General features: G+C 42.1%; 4 protein-coding genes across 4 annotated transcripts; 2 read left to right on the top strand and 2 right to left on the bottom strand.

The window, feature by feature from the left end:
• The first annotated feature begins 244 nt into the window (after window positions 1-244).
• vps52 (VPS52 subunit of GARP complex) lies at window positions 245-12275 on the top strand. The gene is made up of 20 exons (XM_079523503.1): window positions 245-345; window positions 923-1004; window positions 1191-1243; window positions 1386-1461; window positions 2165-2232; window positions 2514-2689; window positions 2779-2929; window positions 3456-3556; window positions 3757-3889; window positions 4720-4777; window positions 4949-5082; window positions 5566-5721; window positions 6237-6355; window positions 6923-7046; window positions 7449-7544; window positions 8047-8154; window positions 8411-8476; window positions 8729-8840; window positions 10692-10810; window positions 10903-12275. Exons 1-20 carry the CDS (start codon window positions 247-249, stop codon window positions 11047-11049), a joined length of 2178 nt encoding a protein of 725 aa, XP_079379629.1. The 5' UTR covers window positions 245-246; the 3' UTR covers window positions 11050-12275.
• Window positions 12276-13080: 805 nt separating this feature from the next.
• Window positions 13081-18909, bottom strand: igldcp (Ig-like domain-containing protein). Its single transcript, XM_079522729.1, has 7 exons — window positions 18801-18909; window positions 17276-17319; window positions 16342-16707; window positions 15364-15454; window positions 14961-15139; window positions 14100-14147; window positions 13081-13678 (listed from the first exon to the last, which is right to left on the bottom strand). Exons 1-7 carry the CDS (start codon window positions 18830-18832, stop codon window positions 13596-13598), a joined length of 843 nt encoding a protein of 280 aa, XP_079378855.1. The 5' UTR covers window positions 18833-18909; the 3' UTR covers window positions 13081-13595.
• On the top strand, window positions 18114-26172 carry LOC306938510 (uncharacterized protein). Its single transcript, XM_079522730.1, has 5 exons — window positions 18114-18212; window positions 19656-20084; window positions 20752-20889; window positions 24531-24583; window positions 25382-26172. The coding sequence occupies exons 1-5, from the start codon at window positions 18137-18139 to the stop codon at window positions 25499-25501; spliced, it is 816 nt and encodes a 271-aa protein (XP_079378856.1). The 5' UTR covers window positions 18114-18136; the 3' UTR covers window positions 25502-26172.
• On the bottom strand, window positions 21748-24239 carry LOC306938504 (uncharacterized protein). Its single transcript, XM_079522723.1, has 2 exons — window positions 23749-24239; window positions 21748-23233 (listed from the first exon to the last, which is right to left on the bottom strand). The coding sequence occupies exons 1-2, from the start codon at window positions 24085-24087 to the stop codon at window positions 22724-22726; spliced, it is 849 nt and encodes a 282-aa protein (XP_079378849.1). The 5' UTR covers window positions 24088-24239; the 3' UTR covers window positions 21748-22723.

Raw genomic sequence — 26172 nt, 5'->3', positions numbered from 1 at the left:
TCCCACTGAAACATTTTCAAAAAGTTAAACCAAATATTTATATTTACTTGGATATATAAAATATATATTTAGTTCTATTTTAAATGTTTTATACAATTATTGAATGTATATATGACAAACGCGTGTGCATGTCCTGTCCTGTTAATTCAACACGGAACATTTATTGTATGCATCGCCTGGCCCAGGGGAACGATGGGCAGGATCTGTAGTTTAGTTCTTGACGTTGGTGTTTTCTGTTTTGCAGCGATGGCGGCGGAGGGAGCTGTCATCGGAGTTGTGTCCTCCTCGGATGTAAACACAGCTGTCAACCCGACTGAAAACGCCATGGCATATTTGCAAGACGAGGTAACGTTTTCTAAGTATATATATTATTCACGTTTGTGCTGGTTCATTAAGTGCACCAGCAGTCCAGCACAGCATCATTCATCGAGGATGCAGTCTACTCTACAATGATGAATTGTATTGCCCAGTGATAGCTAGGCTGTAAATGACGCTAGAACTAGTGAACTAACTAATTCTTGTAACTGCCTTCAGTTTAGGTTCCAAATAAAATATAGTGTTTTTAAATCGTGTGTTTTCAATCCTAGCATGGTGGGGTGTAGTGTAGTCTCTAACTTAGCTTTGGTTGCTATATTGGCATATGAAAGAATTGTATTTCCTGGTCGTGCATTTTACAGACTTGATTGTTGGAAGGATCAATACAGTTATGTTATATTTATGTTATCTTTGTCTGAAGGGTAAGAATTCATTTTATACATATATATATATATATATATATATATATATATATATACATATATATATATATATATGTCCAATTTGTCCATGAAGATAATATTATAAATAAGCCCATTATAGATAAATATACAGATAGACAATGCTACATCTTTTCACAATTATCTGTGTGTCATTGTGTTTACAGAAGGTTGAAGGTGAGATCCCTAATCTAAACCTGGGTGATCTGGACATCACTACCGATGAGTTCATCTTGGATGAAGTAGACAGTAAGGCAAAGATTATGCTGCATATTTTCAGAGGAATTGAATAAAATAGAACAGGAAGGATATGAAGTGACCATACAGCAGAGCAGATATATGTGTTTTAGCATGTTAAATCTCTGGATAAGTAACAATATATTTGGTTCATCATGGATGCCATGCATTTCGCTTTGTCTCCCTCCTCTCCCCCAGTTCACATTCAGGCCAACCTTGAAGATGACCTGGTTAAGGAGGCACTCAAAACAGTAAGATCCAAGATTACATGATTAATGAGTAAATAAAGGCTATTACAGGTTGTTATCTGCTATTACTGTTTATGAACATTATTATTCAGATGATCTTACTGCCAGAGCCATTGACTACATTGTTTCTCTGATGATCTTTCAGGGTGTCGACTTGAGACAGTACTCTAAACAAGTGGAGGCAGAACTCCAGAGGATTGAACAAGCCTCCATCAAAGATTGTATCCATAAACCTCCAATAGAGTAGTTACACTGATGCTTAGATTCTTACATAAACCTTGGGTGTAGCCAGTCCAGCTGGGGGCCTGGTTGAGATATCCAGTCGAACACTTCAAGTGGCTATATCTTCTAGACTTCTAGGGTGGACGAAATCACCGATCTTGAAGCTAAGATGAGATATCTATATCGTACGTCTGCGATAACTGATCCATCGTCTTAGGTAGTCCTCCTTATGTAGTCGATGTGACATCATGCCATGACGTCACGCTGCTGTCTGTTGTCGTGGCAACATTGGGTGTTACAAAACAAAGTCAGTGGCAGTGGATGGTATAGATAAAGGGTATGCGCGTGACATCATCATACCCGGAAGTTATGCGGGAATGCCTACTGTGTGGAAAAAAACTACTTTCTGGCCTTGACAGTCCATACATCCAAACAGAAAAGTCCTATTTGATTGCATTAAATACTTTATACAACATTAAATTAACTTTGTCACTCACTTTGCCACTCGATCTGCCATTCATTTTATCCATGCGCATACCCTCTATAGTGGTTTGTTAAAATGTTTCCCTTGAAATACATTTGTTTGGGAGCTATAACTCAGATATTTTACTTGTCCTTGTTAAAGCTTTTAACCACTTAAACCATGTATACTTCATTGAATTCCACCTTGAAGGGTTCTGATCCCTAACCTGCCTGTGTCAGATATCAAGGAGAGCCAAAATATTGCCTTACTGCACAATCAGATCACCGCTTGTGACTCCATACTGGAGGTAAGAGATGTTATTTCTATTCACTAGAAAGAAAGTAACTGATTTTGTATGTAAAACTGACAACTTTTATCTAATAGGCAATTACTTTAATTGAGTCTTCTTTTATTGGCACTATATCCATCAGTTCACCATTGATGGGTACAAACAAAACAAGGGACTTCTTAGAGTGTTCATACTTCATAAAGCTGGCAGTGGTACTTGCTGACTTGCTGGTGTTCTTGGACTAAACTCACTGAGGTGGTTGTATCTTGTCTGCTACTCTTCCCTCCTCCAATCTCCAGCGTATGGAAGGGATGCTGAGTGGATTTCAGAGTGACCTCTCATCCATCAGCAGTGAGATCCAGACACTGCAGCAACAATCTGTCAGTATGAACGTCAGGCTTAAGAACAGACAGGCTGTACGCAGTCACCTCAGCCAACTGGTCGATGAGCTGGTGGTCCCCGGAAACATGATTTCGTAAGTGAAGCATGTGGATGGTTGAGTACGATGGTATTGGTGGGCATGTTTATGCATGTGTTTTATCTGTTTCCTCCTCTTTTCTCCAGGGTCATCCTGGACAGTCCTGTGACAGAGCAGGAGTTTTTGGAGCAGCTCCATGAGCTCAACAACAAGATCAACTTTGCCAAAGAGCTCAGCTTCAGGGAGACACTGGCCTGTTCCGACATACAGGACATCGTGGACCGGCTCAAAATCAAGGTAAGCAATGAGCATGTTGATCAGAGGAGAGTTGATTATATAAGGGTAGGAACACTTCCTTCCACCCCCCACAGAGACTCTTGTTTGATTCTTGGCAGTATTGCCTCTGGCTTGGCCAGGTGCTCCAATGAAAAAGTGTGAGTGTGTTAGTGAGTAGGGGAAACTGGCAAGGGATTTCTTCATTGTTGCTGAACTAGGTGAAAAGAAGCGCCTGGGTACTCTACTACAGTATGTGTATTGGGGTAAACGCATGATAGTAATCTGTACACCCTCCCGAGACCAACAGTAAGTGTTGGTCTCTATGTCTGTGTTGGCAGACATGTGGACCACAGTGCACTTGGGGAATTGGCAATGACTGCATTGGGAAGAAATGGTGAAAAACGAACTAATTCAATAACTTTCTGATGTATATATGTGATTAACAGTAGGTGAACAACCCATGACAATTGTACATTCATCCCCAATAATACTGAGTTTATATTTATTAACTTATTAATATACTAAAATATTTTGTTCATCATTCCAGGCAGTGTCTAAGATCCGAGAGTTCATCCTTCAGAAGACTTACTCATTCAGAAAACCCATGACCAACTACCAGATCCCACAAAACACACTGCTCAAATACAGGTAAGTTGAAACTTATCATGTCACTTATACATCTGTTTAAGACTCATGAAGTGCATTTGTCATCAACATTGATTGGATCTCGATGGATGTTTACAGACAATAGAAATGTTACTAAAGAGACATCTGCATCTGTGTAGGAACATGCCACACACTTGCTTCATATGTATCCACATACTGTCCATTATCTCGTTATACCCTAGATTCTTCTACCAGTTCCTCTTGGCCAATGAAAGGACAGTTGCCAAGGAGATCAGAGATGAATATGTTGACACCATGAGTAAGATCTACTATAGCTACTTCAAGTCATATAGTGGCCGGCTGCTCAAAGTACAGGTCAGTGGATACACACTGGAAACGGAAAGTTGTTTTTAACTACATACGTATATAATAAATGTTGCACTGCACCTCAGACGGCCAAAAATAAATCACTTCCTGTTGCCATGGTCTACCCAGTAGAAGGCAGTTGTATGAGAATTTTGTTTTCACTTGGGCAGCACAGTGTATCACATTTTTCCATAATTGCATTTCCATCACATAAAGATTACAGACTTACTTGCACTTTGGGCTGTACACATATTCACAGAGAGCACAGTATGTCATCTGCTCAGAGGAAGGCTGAGGTTGAAACGTGTCAAGCATTCTCAATAAATAAGAAAGTGTATATATGAGCCAGTCTTGCATCCTTTATTTTTTAACCTAGCTATATTTATAGCTGAGCACCCACTGCCTAAACAAAAGGGCATCCAGAGGAATCTCACTTGCTTTTTTTTCCTTACTAGCGTAATATTCAAGTTTATCATACATGGCATTAGTTTCTCGATATTGTGCAGCCCTAAAAATGGTGTTGGCATGGAATAAGGTAATTCCACTTCTGCGCCCACTCTTATGTTGCGTTCACACAGGCAGATGAAACGATACAGTCTACCATTCATTGTCATTGGAAGTCAGCAACGTGAAGCTACGAAGCAGCTACTGTATGACGCGTGAAGCTGCCGCAAATTATGCTGTGATGCGTTTTTGCATCGTTTCATCTGCTCGTCTGAACGCACCATAACTGCGCCCTGTAAGAGTAAAAAGCAAGTACAAAATACATGTCTTTATTTTTATAAAATCATTAATTCCTGTGATAAATGACCGATTGTGTGTGTTGTGTCTGTTGACAGTATGAGGAGGTGGCAGACAAAGATGACTTGATGGGAGTGGAGGACACAGCCAAGAAAGATATCCTTTAGAGAGAGAGGGGGATAGAGAGAGAGAGTTCATGCAACATTTTACACACATTCACCTATCTGTGTTTCTAAAATTAATCTATAAAGATTCGAACTTGAATCATGAAGTTGGCTGAAAATGGCATGCCTGTCAGAGTTGTTAGATTCCTTCATAGCTGTGCAGGTTTTTTCTCCAAGCCGTCTCTGAAAAGCAGGAACACCATCTTCACCCTTGGCCAGAGGGGGACAGTACTGAGCCCTGCTGAATTGGAGGGACCCATCCTCATACCACACACGGCCCAGAGAGGAGACAGCAGGGTGAGAGCATGCACACATACACGCTGTTTCCAGACCTGAGCAGACAGGTGCGGCCGTTTTCCGCTGTCTGCTGGCGTCTTTTCCATTTTTTTGAGTGGTGTAAACCACTCCTACAACTGGCTTTGTTGTGCAGAAAAAATGAGCATGGTTGCTATGTTCACCCTGTCCACCCGGGTGTGATTTCATACAACTGGCTTTGGTAGTGCAGAAAAAATGAGCATGGTTGCTATGTTCACCCTGTCCACCCGGGTGTGATTTCATTACGTCAGACATGATTTCATTACGTCAGACAGGCTTACATACCTTACACCACTCAGTTCACACGGGCGTGATTTTTTCTAGACAGCGGAACACGGCCATGCCTGTCTGCTCAGGTCTGGACACACTGTATCACATTGTTTGCTTGAAAATCACGTATTTTGTGTTTTGTGCAACAAAGAAGTCTGCATAATGTAATACACGTGTGTCCATGTGCTCCTGCAGTACCCCTATGAGACGCTGTTTCGGAGCCAGCACTACGCCCTCTTGGACAACGGCTGTAGGGAGTTCCTCTTCCTATCTGACTTCTTCATGGTGGCTGGAAACTCCGCCCTCGATCTCTTCAACAGCATCATGGGAAAGACACTCAGCATGTTCCTGGTATGATCCCCTTTACTTCACCTGGGAAAGCCGTTTATTCTATTATTTGTTTTTAATCAGCTTTTCCCCCCCCATTACGACTTTGGACGTGCACAAAGACATAATTATGAAAAGATCGCTCTTTGACACGCCTTATCAATAAGTAGAGTAAATGAAAACATGTGAAACATGCATCTCATGTGATGCAGTGCAAACATACTCAAATCAATTGACATTGACTGACTCAGAGGGTCGTGACTCGTAATATAGGGTGATATAGTGACAGAAAAAGACGTTCCACATGAAACTGAAAGGTTGCTTCAAATACAGTTTATATTTATTATATAGTCTAAACATATGAAGAATAAAGAAACTATTTAGAAGTCATCCATTGTTGGCAACAGTAAAATGCTTTTGCACACCTGCGTGTATAGCTTTATGTAGGTGGAGATCCTGGTTCCCTGCACGTTTCTCCTTCACTGGAGATTAAAATGCTTTTTATGTACTCCCTTTCCCCCTCCCCCTGCTCCCTGTAGAAGAGTATGTCCACCTACGTGTCTGACTGCTATGACAGCATTGCTGTCTTCCTGTGTATCCACATCATCCTGAGGTTCAAAGCCATCACCGCCAAGAGGAACATCCCCGCTCTGGACAAGTCAGTGACAACACATTTAACTTTAATCCACTGTTTTAGGCCCAGTGTCCACTGGGGCTTTTTTTCTCAGCTGAGATAGCTCTCAGTAGGTAGAGGAAAGCACCTTAGTTGCGTGCACGGGCCAGCGCAACACCAAGCTGCTGGGGTTTCCAAAAATGCGGTGCTCGCTCAGGAAAAGATCATCTTGGTGGACACGGGGCCTCAAACTCTTATCATGCATACATCTGTACCAGTTACGGCGGGTTCCACTGGACGCGTGTGACGCGGGTCAAAAAACGAACCGGGGCAATTTTAAATCAGTCACCGAACGCAGCGCATCGTAGGCAGTGGAGCCACCCTTCATTGATTAAAAAGGGAACATTCCCTGACGACGGTGACGGAGACGCAACACTGACGCGTCCAGTGGAGCCCCGGCGTAAGTGGGAGGGAGGGAGCTGTCAATTCTGTTGCATTTTGCTTTGCTTTATCTCTTATATTTCTGTGTGTGTGTGCCTGCGTGCGGTGTATGTGTTGTGTGTACGTGTGTGTGTGTGTGTGTGTGTGTGTGTGTGTGTGTGCGTGTGCCAGGTACTGGGAGGCAGTGCTGGAGCTGCTGTGGCCGAGATTCGAGCTCATTCTGGAATTGAACATCCAGAGCATCAGAAACACAGACCCTCAGAAACTAGGAGTACTGGACACACGGCCACACTATGTATGCTTGCGCACACACACAAACACACACGCACACACACACACACTTGTGGAGTAGCAGAGAGTAGGTCTCACTATGTATGGACAGTGACACACACTCATACACAGACTAACAACTGTCTGGAAGCACTACTTTAGACTTTTGTTTTGTGAATTTTGTCATTTGCAATTATGACACACGCACTGTATACAACAAACACAGTGGATGTTGTACACTGTGTACCTTATTCCCTTCTTAAATAGTCTACAGCTACATCATACACCAGTTGATGGCGCTGTTCAGATTAGAGCTGCAACTATCCGAGATTGTAAATCAGTTATTTTCACTAGTTCCTGAACTTTCTGAAAATGTTAGCCTATATGACTTGCCCAAAATAGATGAACTGTTGCATCCCTATTCCAGATCACACGTCGGTATGCAGAGTTCTCTTCAGCTATAGTCAGCATCAACCAGACCTTCCCCAACGAGAGGACACACACGCTGCTGGGACAGCTGCAGGTACAGAGTGGGAATCTGTAATCAGTGCCTCAGGGGTAGAGTGGCTGGTAGAACAGCCGGATGGGAACCGCGAGGTTCCCAGTTCGATCCCGGGCTCCCTAGTGTCGAAGTGTCCTTGAGCAAGACGCTGAACCCCTAATTGCTCCCGATGTGCAGGTTGGTGCCTTGCATGGTTTCCTCTGCCATCGGTGTGTGAATGGATGAATGTAATCCACAATCTATGTAAAGTGCTTTGGTTAAAAGCACTATATAAATGCACCATATACCATTTAGGGTTCTTAAAATAAAAAAAAAATCCCAGTCCTGGAAAAATGTAATTGGCAAGGTTTTGGGACAGTCAAGTCATGCAAATCTGGCTCAAGTTGCATCCGCTCTGCATCAAAGCAATGTATACATTTGACTTTACTGTTGGTTTCTTGTAATGTCAGTGATCCAAGAATGAATACATATTCCGTTGCTGCTGCTGTCCACTCTCTATAATGTTACAATGTTCATTTTCTAGATTGAGGTGGAGAACTTTGTCCTGAAGATGGCAGCAGAGTTTCCCTCCAGGAGAGACCAGCTCATCTTCCTTATAAATAATTATGACATGTTGCTCAGTGTGCTCATGGTGAGGGACAAGGGACAAAAACTACATGGTGGAAAGTCACCTACCTTAATCAGTTGCCCCAATGTCTTTGCATTTTTTTCTCCAATGATTTAATCAGTTGCCCCAATGTATTTGCATTTTTTTCTCCAATGAATTAACAAAGCTTCATTATCATTATACATTTCCTGTCTATCTGTTCGTATAGCGTTTTGCATTTCTTTTCTTTCATCTAATAACTATTTTCTCCTACTGTGCGTGTGTTCGTTCATTTGTCCAGGAGAGGGCAGCAGATGACAGCAAAGAGGTAGAGGGATTCCAGCAGCTGCTCCTGGCCCGGACACAGGTGAACTAGCAGAGAGGAATCATGGGGCATATTATACTGTAGCTGTAGTTGTCTTGTGACTCATATGTATACTACATAACTACAAGTTCACTAGCAAAAAAAAACATTGTGACCAAAAGCCCCTTTGCTTCATCAGAGCCTCTTTATTAAAACATAATTAATTGAAGTTTGAGTTTTGTATGGTTTTCATAAAAGCAAATGATCTTACCCAGTGTCCCAGCATAATTTCATCTACTCTCCTCTCCTATCCAGGAGTTCATTGAAGAGATCCTGTCTCCTCCTTTTGGAGGGATGATTGCCTTTGTAAAGGAGGCGGAGGCACTGATGGAGAAAGGGCAGCTGGACAAGCTGAAGAATGATGAGGGTGAGGATGCTCAGATAGGCCTAGTCTTAAGAATGATGAGGGTGAGGGTGCTCAGATAGGCCTAGTCTTAAGAATGATGAGGGTGTGGGTGCTCAGATAGGCCTAGTCTTAAGAATGATGAGGGGGAGGGTGCTCAGATAGGCCTAGTCTTAAGAATGATGAGGGTGTGGGTGCTCAGATAGGCCTAGTCTTAAGAATGATGAGGGTGGGGGTGCTCAGATAGGCCTAGTCTTAAGAATGATGAGGGTGAGGGTGCTCAGATAGGCCTAGTCTTAAGAATGATGAGGGTGAGGGTGCTCAGATAGGCCTAGTCTTAAGAATGATGAGGGTGAGGGTGCTCAGATAGGCCTAGTCTTAAGAATGATGAGGGTGAGGATGCTCAGATAGGCCTAGTCTTAAGAATGATGAGGGTGAGGGTGCTCAGATAGGCCTAGTCTTAAGAATGATGAGGGTGAGGGTGCTCAGATAGGCCTAGTCTTAAGAATGATGAGGGTGAGGGTGCTCAGATAGGCCTAGTCTTAAGAATGATGAGGGTGAGGGTGCTCAGATAGGCCTAGTCTTAAGAATGATGAGGGTGTGGGTGCTCAGATAGGCCTAGTCTTAAGAATGATGAGGGTGAGGGTGCTCAGATAGGCCTAGTCTTAAGAATGATGAGGGTGAGGGTGCTCAGATAGGCCTAGTCTTAAGAATGATGAGGGTGAGGGTGCTCAGATAGGCCTAGTCTTAAACCGGAAATATACTTGCCTTAAAAGAGCAGATCTACAAGTTCACACGCTTGTGACTTGTTGAGCACGTACATCTGCTATTTTCAGAACAGGACAGCGTGGGCAACTAAGAAAGCAAAACAATTGCAATGGGTTAGACTAGAGACAGGCTACTGTACATTTACAGTGGATAGATTCCCATGAGGCGTGTTGTTACAGAGCCAGCTGACACTGGCAATCATTGGCTATTTGGGGAATTAGCTCACAGTGAGCCCTCAGTGATGGATTGGCACGTTGACAGGACACATTGCCTGTCTGTGGTCGGAGACTGAACATAGGAAAACATCATACCCCACCTTTAATATTGTAGTACAGAATTAAATCTAAACACTTGCCCTGTCACAACAGTGTAGGCAAATCTAAACACTTGCCCTGTCACAACAGTGTAGGCAAATCTAAACACTTGCCCTGTCACAACAGTGTAGGCAAATCTAAAGTAGGTGTAGTTGTCAGTGCATCGTCCTGTATATGCATATAACAACATCTGGCACAAACTACTAATCTACTGATTTGATTGTGGTGGTCAAGGTTATTGTACCCTCACAAATTACTTAACTTTGGCATAAAAATACACTTAATGCCTTTTATTACATTTCATCATAGTCTTCACTAGATATAATTTGAGTGAGGACTGACATGAATGTAAATAGTAGCTGTACAAGAACAATGCAGCATTTCATAATTTTGTATGTAGACTAGAAACCTTTATTATACATGTTATTTTGACTATGCTTATTAGAGTGAGAGCTGGTGTTCGAGACGGTGACAGGAAGCAGACATGTGGTCGTATGGACAGAGATATGAAATGAAAGCGAGAGGGAACAAAGCTTTAATGGACAGTCAGAGCAAACTGACTTACTATGAAACAAAACTTACCATGATCAGTGCATCAGAATGAAACCCTCTCAGTTGTTCTTCCCTCGTTGTGGTAATGCTTCACTCCACACCTTCAGATTCTGTGGCGAGCATAATGGATCGTCTCTTAATTATCTTTCTACTGTACTAATTGCTGTCTCCCTTTCTTGTCCTCTCTCTCTTTCTGCCTCTCCCTCTCTTGCAATCTTTGCCTACTTCTCCCTCTCTCCAGCTCGCATCACCCAGTTGGTTCGTGGTTTCTCCAGCACATGGAAACAGTCTGTTGAGGGCATGAGTCAGGATGTCATGAGGTCATTCACCAACTTCAAAAATGGAACCAGCATCATACAGGTAATACGCTGTGCCATCTACTGTATATTATGTGTGTGGGTTTCGTGTTTAATTCGAATATAAAAGGAGACTCCCAACTCTTACTCCCCCAGGGTGCCTTGACCCAGCTGATCCAGTATTACCATGGCTTCCATAAGGTCCTCAACCAGCCCACTTTCCGCAGCCTGGCCGTCCGCTCTGAGCTCATCAATCTACACCACCTCATGGTGGAGGTCAAGAAACACAAGCCCAACTTCTAAACGTACTGTTCCAGCGCAGTGAGACCGACAGTAATAATGCAAGATCGTCCTGCAACAGAAAGTTCAGAGGTTCGGTGTCTGTGACATAGACAGCCATCAGTGCCCTGTTCCTGTCCTGCATTTTTGAGAAAGACATTTCAGTAACGGATCATAGAAAGAATTATTTTTTTCAGGGTGAAGAGTGTAGAATTGTAGATGGTTAATACCAAAAGATTATTGGTTCAGTCTCTCCAACTGCATTTTGAATAGTTCTTGATCAACACACTGACTGAACCTTACGTTGCCTTGTTCGTTTGTTGCAAAACGCTTTAGGTAAGTGCATCTAAATACCAGAACTGTAACATTGTGCTCCAACAGCATAGCACAACCCTAACTAGCAACTTATGTATTATTACTTATTGCATTATCCAACAATAATCAGAGTCCCCGCAATGTAATGTCAGGTTCTTTGTATACACAGTGACAAGTTCTATAAAGCTTTCAGAACCTAGATCCAAAACTTTGTCCCAACTCTTCATTCCCCCTCCCACCTGAAGAGCAGTGTCATAATGGATACATAATGGATATTATGGACTCAACCATTTAATACTAGTAAATATTTACCTCTAGCATACATGGAGGACATCTGGAACAGCTGTCCTCCAAATGTAAACGCCACAAAGTAAGCCTTTGGTCTTTGTGGCGTTTACAGTGTCAGCCTTTTTTCAACTAATTCTGATAGGAAGCAAAGGTCCTCTGTCTACTACATATTTTGAGGTCTAAACTATGAGACCACAGTATTAGAAGTTTCAGCAGTGTATACATTATATAAAAAGTGTTGCAGCAGAGTCGGTGTTCTGTGTTGTTAATTGAACATTACTGATAGCCTAACTGGCTTAAGAATCGCTTGCCCCAGAGCAATATCATCTCCATATAATATGGACTACAGTATAAACAACCAACTGGAATGAACACTGGTGAAGTACAAATTAACTGATGTAGAAATCTACTCGTAAACACTGGGAAATTTGCTGTGGCTCCCGACTTATGTGGGTCTTATTTTATTTTATTGTTTTGTGTATAATTGCTCTGTATATGAAGACATTCCAGAATGAACCAACAGACGGAACAGAAAATGATAAAATGTGCATACAGTGACCACCATCCGCCCATTTGTATAATTTGCTGTTTTTAATCTTATGTACATTTCAGAAGAAAGTGATGAAAATAAACACTAATAAATATCTGTATCCTTCATTTTTAATTATACTATACATTTGTCATCATACATTTTACATCGTAAGTATTCACAATGTAAATAGCATTTGAAACAGTGTGTGTGTACAGTATATATATTTTAAGCGAACATTTTTAACTCAAATCTTGCTTCTTATACCACGTACACACACACATATTTGCTGTATGTATACAACACACACTGATCAAGTTAAACATTTCCCCCAAATTAGAACACTTTTGAAAATACCGTACGTTATTAAACACAAATTGACAGCACACAAATCACCCATTACAGACACCACAGATGTCTTTGATGCAGATGGCTCCAATAACTTGATTGATTGATTGAAAACAGTTTGCAGAATTACAGTACATTTCAAGCACAAACTCAATACAAAGACTGTTAACTGTGAGTGGAAGACCCAATTAAGCATTACACTTGTTTACAAGAGGGTCCACCTTGTTCAATTCATCAAAACATTTAGAGACGTACAAATAGACACTTCTATATACCGGTAGTCAAGAACCGAACAGGAATTCATCATAAAGGAGGTAAAAAGGGAAAAGAAACATACAGTGAGGGGAAAAAGGGTGGGCGGTGGGGGGGGATTCAGATTTTACGGGGGCCAGTTTCTAATTGCAGCCGTCCGTAGGTGCCCCTTGAGAGCGGTTTTAAAGGAGTCAAGGGATTTGCATGTCTTAATGACTGTTGGTAGGGCGTTCCACATTTTGGTGGCATAGGAGCGAAAAGAATTTAGTCCCTTGTTTGTGCCGAATCTGGGTTGTACATGGTTCGTTGCACTCCCTCTGGTGTTGTGGGTGTGGACTTCATTAACATTAAGGAAGTATCTAGACAGGTACATGGGTATCTTGGTGGTGTATCGAATCCAGAGACGTGCTGGCCATTGGTAAATTCGGGACAACTCCCGAATGGCCGGTCCAGTCCAGGCCCAGACCGGTCTGGACTGGACCAGGTGGAAGAGCGCCCTCTCCGCAACTCCACTTCCCGGGATGAATTATGGGCCCAGTACGTCCCTGATCGAATCTTGTGGACCAGACCCATTGCAAGATGCTGTACTCTGTCGTCGACCCTAAGCCATTCCAGCCTGTCAAAGTGGGCAGGGGTGAGGTGGGTTCAGGGGGTGAGGCCAAGTAGGAGCCTGACCAGTTTGTTATGTGACCTCTCTCTAACAAATAACTCCAGTCATGTGAACTACAATTTTGCAGATGGTGCTATAAAGTGAGAACAGGACTGAAGGCCCACGGCACAGCTCACTTGATGAATTCAAAACTTTGCATGCATGCTTGATGATTGGAGGCAAGACACTTTACCAGAGATGTAGCACGAGGGGGCTGACACTGAAGCCTAACACAAGAAGCAGCCAGGAGCAACTGCTTTTCGGTGCATCACCTAAACATGGTATAGTACGAGAGAGAAACATTCATAAATCACTCTACCAGCTATGTAAAATGCTGTACATTAAAGTAATTATCCATTGGAAGATGAAGAATGGAAGTGGAGAGAGAGAATTCCTGTTATCATTGTTCCTTTATTTTAGGCGTGAGTATTAATGTCTGTTCTAGCATTGGGGTGCATGTGTTTGGTCCGACTTACTAACAGTCCGACTACCCCAAACCATAACCGCATGTCTGGAGCCACGGTTGAGTCTTAACTGGCCACGCATGTGTCTTAACCGGCCACACATGTCGGGGCCATGGGTGATTCATAACCGGCCACGCATGTTGTACATACCAGCTGACAGACTGTTAGTACGCCTGATCAACGTATGTGCCCCCTGGCATTGTACATACCAGCTGACAAGACTTCTTACCTATTGGATACATTGAACGTTGCTCCTCATGAACAGCAGTGTCTCTCTCTGTGGAACAAGATTGTACATTGAACTGAAGTCAATTCATAATTGAATATTATGTAAAACGTAATTCAAAATCATGAAATGACACTTTAGGGCTAACGAGTAAATTAGGACCCCTGTCTCTGGAACCCATTGCACAAAACTGTTGTCTTCTGCTTTCTAATTTTATTTAAATTTTATTTTGAACAATCTAAAAGAAACAAGGACATGATGTCGATAGAGAAATTGGTAATGTATAACTTGGGGAAGGACATCTAAACCTCAGAGACCACAGACGAAAAACACTCTAAGTCCACACTATTGATCCATAATGTATAAATGATAGATAAGGGTTCAGGACAACGAGGCCTTTTCGTCGAGGGGTCAGAATGAAATTTGGACTTAGACTGTTTTTCGTCTGTGGTACTCATTTCATGGCCTCTACCTGAATAAAATATAGATCACAGTATTACATTCAAATATTACTAAAAAATTGCAATATTACATAAAAAGAAAAATCCCCATTTTTAAATTAAAAGATCACACCCGTGTGAAGTGAGGGGGGGGGTGCTCTTATCATCGTACATCATCATGACGTAAAATAGACACTATGATGTTAAATTGTCCATTCATTGTCAATGGGAATTTAATGTTTGTGTAGGACCAAGTTTGTGCACATACACCTAAAGCTGCACATAGGAGGGGCTAGCCCCTCAAAAATCCCACTTGTGTGAAGTGATCTTATCATCATACATCATCATATCATACATCACATTCCGTGCTCAGCCAATCAAATCACAAATGTCATTCCGACCATTCATTGTTATGTATTCGTACCGTCCAAAGTGAGCTGTACGGTGCTAACACTCAGGCCGTCTTCATTCAACACCTTGTACGTTCCCTCATCCTCCCACCTCAGTCTCCTCACGGTCAGCCGTTCTCTGTCTGTGTCCTTCTCCACACGCACAGTGTTCCTGTCCCCCCTCTTCCACAGGTCTGACCAGTTACTGCTGTTCCTGTGCATGGGGGTTGCCGATTTCGTGTTTTATTTATACTGTATGATCTAATTTCCAATGGGAACACTACTACTACTTCTAATGACGATAATGATAATAATAATAGGATTTGTTTTCATTATTTGTATAGCACCTTTTAAAACAATAGTTTGATTGAGTGAGTGAGTGAGTGAGTGAGTGAGTGAGTGAGTGAGTGAGTGAGTGAGTGCAGCTAACCATCTCACCTGCCTTGGAAGACCACCCTGTGCGAGCGTGGGGTGCGTAGGTCCAGTAACATTTCCTGACCTGGACGATGGGACTGTCTAGACTTGTGGTCTGTAAAGAATGAAGGACAGAGTGGAAGAAGGAAGAGGTAATCAGGTGGAATGTTCCAACTTGATCCAGTAGTAGAAGACTGTGGTTCTACTAGGCAGCTCCCAGTGGCCAACAGTATCAGACAGTGGATGACTGTCGCTGCACAATGGTCAGTCAGCTCCCTGGTTGCCCGTAGCAAACAATAGAAGACTGTGGTTACACTGGGCTGCCAATATCCAATGTTATATGAAACCTTCCCCTGAGATATCAAATGAATTCTTATTTTCCATGTATCATAAAATTATATAGGGAAATTTACCTAAATCGTCAGTAAACGAAAGCATACATTATACGTTATGGAGGTACACTGGTCATATAAATACTTGAACTTTAGAAGAACATAAAATGACAACATCAAGACATCAAATAAAACATTTGGCTCTCGAATCTTATATTAAAATTGTACCGGCCAGCTGGTGGGCGGGCAGGCGGACCATGTTGGCAAGCTCATGTCACTATGACATTGTCATGGCATCATCTTGTCCCCTGATCCTGCTGATGTGCTACTGAACTGCCAAATACTTTCCCGTGTAGCGACGTCCTTTTACTTAATATAATTAATTATATATCTGTTTTGTTTATATCTTGTATGAAAAGTAGTAGTGCTCAAGTTTGAAGAGAGATTTTAGTGTCAGCAGGTGCATAAAGGCTTAACCTCCCAGGAGAGGAGAGAAAGGTGTTCAATTATTTCAGTCTAACTAAGTTATCTTGGCCTTCTTCTTGTCTCTTTCTCTCTCCATCCCACCCTCTCCTATTTTCTTCGTCCCTCTCTTTTTCTCTCTGAGAAGAGAAGAGAAGAGAAGAGAAGAGAAGAGAAGAGACGAGAAGAGAAGAGAAGAGGAACTAACCATGAACAGACAGCTGAACAGCTTGAATGAAAACCCTCTTCTTATTCATTCCCGCTCCCTCCACCACCACCATGAAGCTCTCGTACAGCCCTGTGTCTCTGAACTGCACGTCGCTCATAATAAGGGAACAATCCCCAGCATCCAGCTTGTCCTTCGGCATCTCCACACGTCCCGAAAACTCCTCTGCCTGCCATGTCTGCTCCCCCTTCTGTTCGAGCACGGTGTCATCAGGGGTCTGCCACTGGATGTGGCATGCTGGCAGCAAGGCGTCGCCCAGCTGTGACTTCCAACTGCAGGGAAGCACGGCCCGGCTCCCCACAGTAGAGTAGACGTTTGTAGGAGTAAAGGAGGACAGGGAAGAGGAGGCTGAAAATGTGAGGCGCGTTGAAAGAGAAAAGTATTAATTTAATGGAAAACTGCTCTTATCACAGTTCAATTGTTTTTTGTTCATAACAAAAACAGTATAATCATGTAGTCTGGGATTATGATTGAATAAAGAAAACAAAAACATAGTGTAAAAGAAATAAGAAAAATAAAAACAAACAAACAAAACACCCACCCACCCACACCCCTCCCAGGACAACCGATGTCACGAAAAGCATACCTGTGCAAAGTTTTTACCAATGTGTAAAGATAACCTAAATCATACCCTTAATTGTATCTGCACTGCTAGACCATATATCACAGTTAAGAATTATATCACCTTGTCATATAGGTTAGTAAGGTTACATCATTTTAGGGGCAAAGCCACATAATGTATATACTATAGGCCTATAGACTATTATAGCCTACTGGCCAGTAATTGAATAAAAGATATGCACACAAGCATGCACGCACGCACGCACGCACACACACACACACACACACACACACACTCCCATGCTGCACAAACATTCAAAGTTTCACACATAAGCTCGTAAAAACAATTGCTCACCAACTAAACTGACAACCAAGGAACAATAGAGATGTATGAAATACCTGAAAGAGAGATAGCCACATGAAGATTAGCACAAGGAGGTTGTCAAGGCAAAATACATTTTTATAGAAAGAACTAAAGAAGTATACTTTGCCATCGTAAAAATGGTAATATCAATGCATCTTAAAGGTCCATAGGGTAAGGTAATGAACAACAAGTGTTAAATTGCTTTAGATTCTGACAGTACTAGTGTACTATTCTGACAGTACAGTAGTGTTTGTTCAGTAAGTGTCCCATCTCTCCAGTTCTTGATTAAAAAATAAAATGCATTTTTCGGTAGGGAATTGGGATACCAATTTGATCCAATCAGGAGAGAGTGAAATTGGAACTTGATAACATAAAGAAATGAGCACACAAAATTGGAGCTGAAACAAATACAATATAAGCTGATAAATGGGTAGGCCAGGGCCTACTTTCTCCTGATTGGCTGAGGATTCGCTAAATTGTATTTTTTGTTTACTCTTTAGCTGGTAGCTTTAGTACTTAATTGTATTTTTTGTTTACTCTTTAGCTGGTAACTTTAGTAGGCTACACTGGAGACCTCTACTGAACTAGTAATTAAGGTTAATTTATGTTTATTGACTTATGTCTACATCTAAATATATCCAAAGTGCTACTCCTAGTAATGAGCAATGAATGGATGAGTTTATGTTCAGTCTTTAATTGGCTCCCTTGTGTGCGTGTGTGTGCGTGTGTGCGTGTGTGTGTGTGTGTGTGTGCGCGCGCGCGCGTGTGGGGCTGTGTGCGCGCAGCATGGGCGTCAGTTAAGTTTCGTTTCTCCAGTTTGGGACCGAGGCTACCAGCTTTCAGTTCTCCGCTATGGAAACTCAAACTTTGGAAAGGGGACGATCGAGGCTAGGTGTGGATGGAAAGCCTGGTGACGCGGTCACGCGAGGTTAGTTATCCGCTTGTTTACGTTGGTCTCGCTCAAATGTTTTCATAGAAAGCGAAACTAAAGGCAGCAAAGGCTTGAGCGTTGTCTAGCCCTGAAACATGACTGTCATAATCATGACATGAAGCACGAGCGTCATGTGAACCATGGCTGGAGAGCGTTGTCGTGCTTTGCCCTGCAGCGATATGTGGCCGCAGTCCACAGAACAGAATTAATAAAAGCCTGCAGATACCGAGGCTACCACAGAACTGGGTGGGTATTGGCAAAGGAAAACGTTAGCAGAGTCAACGGATCGTATGTACTATTTATCCATCATGCAGAGCTAAACCAGTGGTACCCTATAGTACCCTAGCTCTGATCCATAGCTCAGCAACGCATTAGAGCTATGGACCAGAGCTATACCTATACCCATGCTATAATGAATGCTGTAGCAGCCTACATTATATTTTCTACTACTCTATATATGTTTTTACTACTCCAATTAAATAAAATCTGGATAACACCTATTTGGGCTGTAGTAGCCCACTGTTTAATAGATTTATAATAATTAAATACCAATACTAGGCCTAATAATAATGTTAAGATTCTTACCAATGCTGATTTTGTACATCATACAATGCCATTGTTGAAGTGGGTGCCTTTTAAGTTGACTCCTCTCCTCCTAACGGTCTGTAGTGTAGTCTCACTGTTTAGAGCAGCTGAGCAGGTAATAGCTGTAGCGCTCCGCTCCGCCACCCACCCCCTCCTCCTCCATAACCCACCCCCTCCTCCTCCTTAACTGTGAGAAACGAAACTTATAGGGAAGATAGTGAAGAGTGAGTGACACCAAGCTAAATATAGCCCCTACTCTACCAATTAATGTTTTCATTCGAGAAGGGGGAAATTATAGTCAAGAGAGCCTTCCGTTTTGTGGAGAAAAGTCTAAAAACCACAGAAGCCTTCAAGCCTACACTAAAAGTGGTCTCTGTTTTCTATAGGCTGCGTGCATGACACAGCCCCCTTTCCTCGACCTTATAATGAACTACAGGGGTCATGTCAGTCAGACTGTCAATCTGTCATTATTATCGTATAATCTATGAGGTATCACTATGGCATATCACAGATTGGGGATCATTTTCCTTAGTAAGTCCATTTATTTCATTTATTTGATTGGTCAATTATGGTCACATGGGTCAGTATATGGATGGATAGATGGAGAGAGAGAATGAGTGGTTCACTTGTTTTCATTATCGTATTCGTAATTTGAGATGTTTATCACATCACTTGTCTCTTTAGATTATGTAGGCATATAGGCTACTGTAGTATAGGCTATTCTTAATAAGTTATATGACTTGTAGTGTAGGCCTATGCTTTGGCAATGTAAAGCATATTTTGTTATGCCACTATATGGCAGTAAAGCTATTTGAATTGAACATTAATTCATCCCTCCTCCTCTCATCCATCCAGGCCTCATCGTTAACCATCTCCATTCCCGGGCTTCAGTTTCTGTGTCTGCCCACTCCTCCTCCCTTCAGGTGACTACTACTACTAGGCCAGGACAGAACCTCTCTCTGCCCTGCAGTCTATCCTCCAGCATAGAGGTCGCCTGGTACCGCCTGGGAGTGACTCCCACCGATAGTCTCCTCCTCCATCCACTCCTCTCGGTACACTTGAGTAAATTGAACCAAAAGGACGACATCACGGTCATTCACAGCAGCATAGACGGTCATAAGGGTCGTTTGCAGGCGAGGGGCAACGCCAGGGAGGGCTCAGCGAGTCTGGAGATACAGTCGGTGAACGAGTCAGACAGCGGGTTGTATTTCTGCACAGGCCGGTACAGCGCCGGGGTGACACGTTTTGGGAAAGGCATTCGCCTCATTATCGGTGGTGACTCTGGTGAGTCGTTTTGATTTCATTTAATCTATTCATATTTTATACAATATGGTCCTTGTTTTTGTTTTGTCTTATTTTGTGTTTGGTTGTTAAATGTTGTAGGCTATCAGGCTATGTCAGACCAAATCAATTGGTCTGAAATAATAATGTGCCATATTTTGACTCAAAATATGACACATTATGGCAGACCAATTGATTTGGCCAGCCATAATGTCATGCAGAAAGTGTAATAGAGTAAATAGGCTAATCTCCATATTGTTTCTCAGCTGACAAAAGTTTATCTTGACTTCATCAGCAAAATGCTCCATCCTCCCTCCACAAACAACTAACTGCCCACGAAAAGGAAGTAGCATTGAAGACTCTAGCTGAGTTGTATTCAGTCAGCATTCAACTCATCATCACTCTCAGATACTATACTATATGAGTGACAAAAAAAAGGCATCGTTTGCCTTCCTAAGAAATATAAGAAAACAAAGGAATCACTCAGTTTTCAGCAAATTTATATTTATGATTAGTCGTTAAAGAGTGTAGGATGTATGTTCAGTGTCATGAATAGCTTGTCTAAAAACACCTTATTGTTATCAATAAGGCCATTCCATTATTTTCCGACCCCCATACCACCCCAATGAGTATTATAGTTTGAATTATGATTGTGGTTTTGCGTTTGCAGATACAAAAGCGGAGGAGGCATTAGACGCAGGCAGACAGAACCTGCCATGTTGGAATCCCCTGCTATGTGCCCTTCCTGCAGTTTGTCTTCTAGTCATCACACTCTGTGCTGCTATTATCACATTCTGCTGCTACTCAGGTGAGTTTGGGTACATGTCTGACTCTGTCTGTGTCTTTAAGTGGTTGGGAAGTGGGGGCCGGGTGCCTGGGTAAAATTGCCTGGGTAACTAAGATGTTACTGGAAGCTGATGGAAGGTGTTCCATGATCTCCCAGGGGTCTAGCATAATTGAAAAATAACACCCGTGTGAACTGAGTGGTGCAACTCCCCTCTACCCCTCTCTCTCTCTCTCTCTCATTAGCAGGCAACAGTGCAGCACTATCTCTCTCTCTCTGTTTCTGGCACAACAGCGCCACTTTTGCCCCTGCTGGTACTCATAGTAACATAGTCACATACATAGTCACATAGGTTAACACAGACATTGCTGTTCCTTGGAGTGGTTGCACCACTCAAAAAGGCCAATACAACAATAAGCCACTCCAGTTTATCAACAGGTTGCCTACTGTACAGGACCATATTTGCACCACAAGATGGCAGCACAAAGCAGATTTTGAGCTTTCCAACCTTTGTCTTCCTCTCATCTACGCCTACAGTACTCTGCCTTCCTTGTTTATCTGTCCCTTTGATGTAAAAAGTCAGTAGACAGCTTAGTTTTATTTTCTAGTAGCCTGACATTTTGACAAGAAACCCGACCTGCATGTTTTTGTCACAGTACTTTTATTTTAATATTTGAATACACAAGATGTATGTTTTATGTTTCAAAAACATTCAAGTGAAAATTATTTGAAAATCATTGAACAGATTCACCCTCAAGAGTTTTGTGCAAAGAGAGAGATCGAGTGACTAAACTTTAGTCACTAAAGCAAGCCTAATGCATACTTCTAAAATGATCAAAAGGAACCAACAACCCAACATATATAGCCTGGTAAACCCCTGGTAAACCCACCCTACCGGCCGCATGAATTTACATTCCCATGTGTCTTCTGCAGACCGGTCTGGCCCCAATCGCTGGGTGGGCAAACACCAAACACCATCATGTGTGACAAAGAAAAAAAATGTCCTGAATAGTTACAGCCAGGGATGTCCCGATCACGTTTTTTTTCTCTCACGATCCGATTCCGATCATTTGATATCGAGTATAGGCCTATGCCGATACCGATTTTTCCCGATCCAATATTTATATTTTTATAGTACAATTTCAAAAATCACAGACATATCCAGTCTGATATCATGATTGATACAAGGGATGTCCCGATCACGTTTTTTTGCTCCTGATCCGATTCGATCATTTGAAATAGACATGATCTGTCCCGATTTCCGATCACGTGATCAACAACCCTATAGGACAACCCTAGTTACAGCTAATACTTATTTGATAGTTAGTTGCTAGAATGTAATTTTATACTTGATCAACTACCCCACATAGACTAGTCTGATTACAGCATAATCATGTTCCCATGTCTAAACAGATACAAAGAGGCAGTGTGTGAACCAATGGTTGCCAACTGAATTTACCTGGTGGCTCATGCATACAGTATATCTAGCTTGAGATGGCTGTAATGAAAACTAGCAGCACTCTTAGATCTCCAGGACTTCAGAAATACTGCATTAGATTCACCACTTTGCTGTCACCTGGGGGAGTGGCAGCCTGTTAACTGTGGCTGAATGTTGTGTTCTCAAAACATCAATCAGTTGTAGTGTAGTGTAAGTATTTTGGAGGGCTCAAGGTCAAGGTATATGTAGGATTACTTTCCAACCAAACCCCACCACCAGCTGTTTTCAGTACTTCATTACACTCTGATTGAATGTAAAATAATAAATGCAAACTGGTGTTGGCCAGAAAAATAACCTACATAGGCCTACTCTTGTCCCTCATATGGGACATGAGCATACTCTACAGCTGTTGGTTCACATTCACAACCGTTTCAGCAGGATGCCATAGGGGCGGAGAGATTCCTGCACTATTGCTCTTGTCTGTACGTCATTAGCGTCGTCGGGCACGTAGACCACGCAGTAGCCTTCTCTCTGACACTGCTGCCTCTTCTCTGGGTTGATCCGGTTCTGAAGGACCACCTTGTAAGTATTCCCGTCTACCTGGGACTTGAACTTCTTGCAGTACTTCTCTGCGACCTTGACATCCGGTGTTGAGTACACGCCCCGGCCCCTCGTCTCTCCGGTGGTGAGAGAGGCTGCAGCCGCGTCTAAGAACCCTGGCTCCTCCGCGGTGCTCTCTTTGCGGGCGAGGATGATTCCGGAGGTGCCGTCCATGTTGTTGCCATGGTAGGAGACTGGCCAAGCGCTGCTCCCAGTGCCGAGCCACGCTTCTCCACCATCGTACTTTCCCACCACGCGCAGGGCGACGCGACTCCATCCGCAAGGACGCACGTACTGCTCGCTGCCCCGCATGAAGCTCTTGTCACCATCCTAGGATTGAAGGAAGGATTGACAGAATTAATTAACAATTTGCCTTCGACAAAACATTAATTATCTCCACTAGGTTCAGCATTTAGGTGTCAGCACCTAAATATGTAATGTTGTTAGTAGGAATAAATACAGAAGCACCTTGGAGTAAATGGACTAAGAAAGGGGGATTCTTATTAATTATTTACAACATACTTCTGATTAGTTCTACAGTCCTTCTTCATGTTGTACTTGTTATTCATCAAAAACCTAATAGTCAATGTTGCTCTTATTTTGAAGTCACCTACCAGAAGTAAGTTCATGGCGTGACAAATAGGCTACTATGTTTATTTGAGCTCACGGAACAAACACACCTCAAATAGATCTTATTTCCATGAACAGATACACAGAACATTATACGATATGATATATATATACGTATATATGCTATGATTTGGAATGAGCCCTACCGTATATAGTTGTCAAGCTTCAATATTTGAAGAAGCACTAATACTGCTAATCTATTCCCCCTCCCTTACCTTAACATTGGTGAAGTCGTAGTCATACTGTTGATCAAAAAACTCTTGCGGATTAACTTTCACCGTGGCCCTCATGCTGGCATCCGGACCTGCTGTAGATGGTCCCTCCTTTAAGGCAGGTGGGGCACTGTACAAGTCCATATCATCTGAATCCCGCAGCGATAATGTCCCCACACTCTTGTACTCCAGTTCCTTGAAGCCTTCTTGCTTGTAAAATTCCTTCAGAGCCACAATGTTGACGATATCTTGAGGAGTCAGCTGGGACAAGGCCGTGGTCTGTTGTACGTTACACCCAGTAACAGCTGACAGGGCCTCCAGACACAGGCTCAGATCTGGCATGCTGGCAGAGTCGGAGATATACTGTAGGAGAAAATACACTGGTGTATTGCAAATCTTCTTCTACCTATCAAAGAGATATTTACTGTTCAAAATAAACTATTCGAGTACAAAGTCTATTGTGTAGCGTAGCAGAACCACCGACCCGACGTGTCTCTCTGTGCTCTGAGCACTAGCAAGTCTTTCACTTTCACTTTCATTTTTAGTTGCCCTATCAGCTTAGTTGTTGTATAACCTAGTCAAACTATGTACACAGACAGTGGTTGGTTTTGCCATTTCTACTGCACATAATGAAAAAACATTCATGTTACATCTTATAGTTATTACATTTATGTTACATCATTATGTTACATAAACACCAAAAACAAAAGGCCAAAAATGTCAGGCCAAAGTTGTTTTACACGTAGGCCCACATAAATTGTTGAATGTTGTTCTCTTGTCTTTAGGTAGAGCAACTCTACAGTCCTGCTGTTGCTGTAATGGATCCTCCAGTCTGATGGTAACTTTGAAAACTGACACAAATGACAATGATTGAAAAATATCCTGCTAATTTAATGTGTACACAAATGTATTACTTTGAAGAAGAATGTACTGTAGCCTATGCCATTTGTATTTAGTTTGATTCAAATTTGAACACCCAAAAGATAATAAACCTGATGCCTCCCTCGGGCCCAATCTTACAAAAATACATTGTGAAGACCCTATTTCATAAATAGATAAAATAGCTGATCTACAAACCCAAAACACATCACAATGCAACATATTTTGAGCTTGTAGATCAGCTATTTTAGAAAAGATGAACCTCTCTGAAAACTCTCTGAAAATGTTTTGCAAAAACATTTTGAGGGATATTTACTCACAGCCCATAAAGAGGTGTCCGTGACTTAGTGAATTAGTCCTGCACTATTGTTCGGAAAACACTGCTCTACAGTTAGTGGTATCTTCTGAGTAGAGATGTCCTGATACTGTATCGGTATCGGAAAAGTATCGGTATCGGCCCTTATTTTTCATATTGGTATCGGCCAATATGCCAGTCTAACCACCGATCCAACACAGGGGTAAGGGTTTGACACTATGGCAAGTAAATAATATGTTGGGGCATGTGGAGTTTGCGTTGGAGTTGCCCAAACTGCAAGTGCACATTAGAGTGAGGAGTCTGCTGCTACATAGCTATAAACACAACACGAGATCACAACACTGGTATTGGTATTCGGTATCGGCTAAACGGAAAACTAAAAAAGTGTATCGGGTCATCCCTACTTCTGAGTTAATCATGTTTTGTGTGCTCTTTCTATAGGAAGTGGATTTGCACTATGCCAGCGTGAGGTATGCAAGAAATACCCACCGATCCACCGAGGGAGGGACAGGATTGGCTAAGGGAGATGTCACTTACTCAGTGGTGGCCCTTCGGTCATAAACCTTTTTTATGCATCAATACATAATTACATATGCTTTGCTTTTACTACCGTTTTCTCTAACAAATACATTTCTGATTAATAAAGTAAATTTGATTGCAAAGAAAATCACGTTCCCTACTCTCACTATGCAGAGTAAGATTTATCCAGAGTCGGAAATGTTTCTCAAGCCTTTTGAGACACTGTTATAGTCTTTTAAACAGACTAAATTAATACAACCATACCTTTAGTCACCAATTTTATATACAGTTTGCTTGAATAAAACAAAAACAAAATATTCACTGTGAAGAAAAAGAGAGATCGGGAGCAGAGATACCGGTATGTTCAGAGTAATAATAGATTCAATCAGATATTATTACTGTACACATTTTGTACTGCATTTGTTCTGTGTCAGTGTACCAAGACCAAAGTCTACTGTGATCCATGTGATCTTTGTGTGTTTTAGTTTTTTTCCTAGCCATATAACCACTGTAATTGGGTAATAATCACCAGGTGATTGCAACCTTCTAATTGAGTCTACTGTTGGGAGCCAATATTAACTGGGTGAAATGGAATTCTAGAAGCAGTCTGCTGGGTCTCCATAACCAGAGTTGAGAACTATGGCTCGTCTTGTCTACCCATATAATATGAGTTCCATATTTTCCTGTATAGTTTTCTTATTGTGAGAAGCAAA

This window comes from Electrona antarctica (genome assembly GCF_951216825.1).
Source record: "Electrona antarctica genome assembly, chromosome: 15".
Classification (NCBI taxonomy): Eukaryota; Metazoa; Chordata; class Actinopteri; order Myctophiformes; family Myctophidae; genus Electrona; species Electrona antarctica.
The sequence above is the reverse complement of the archived record's forward strand: the minus strand, read 5'-3'. Positions and strand labels throughout refer to the sequence as shown.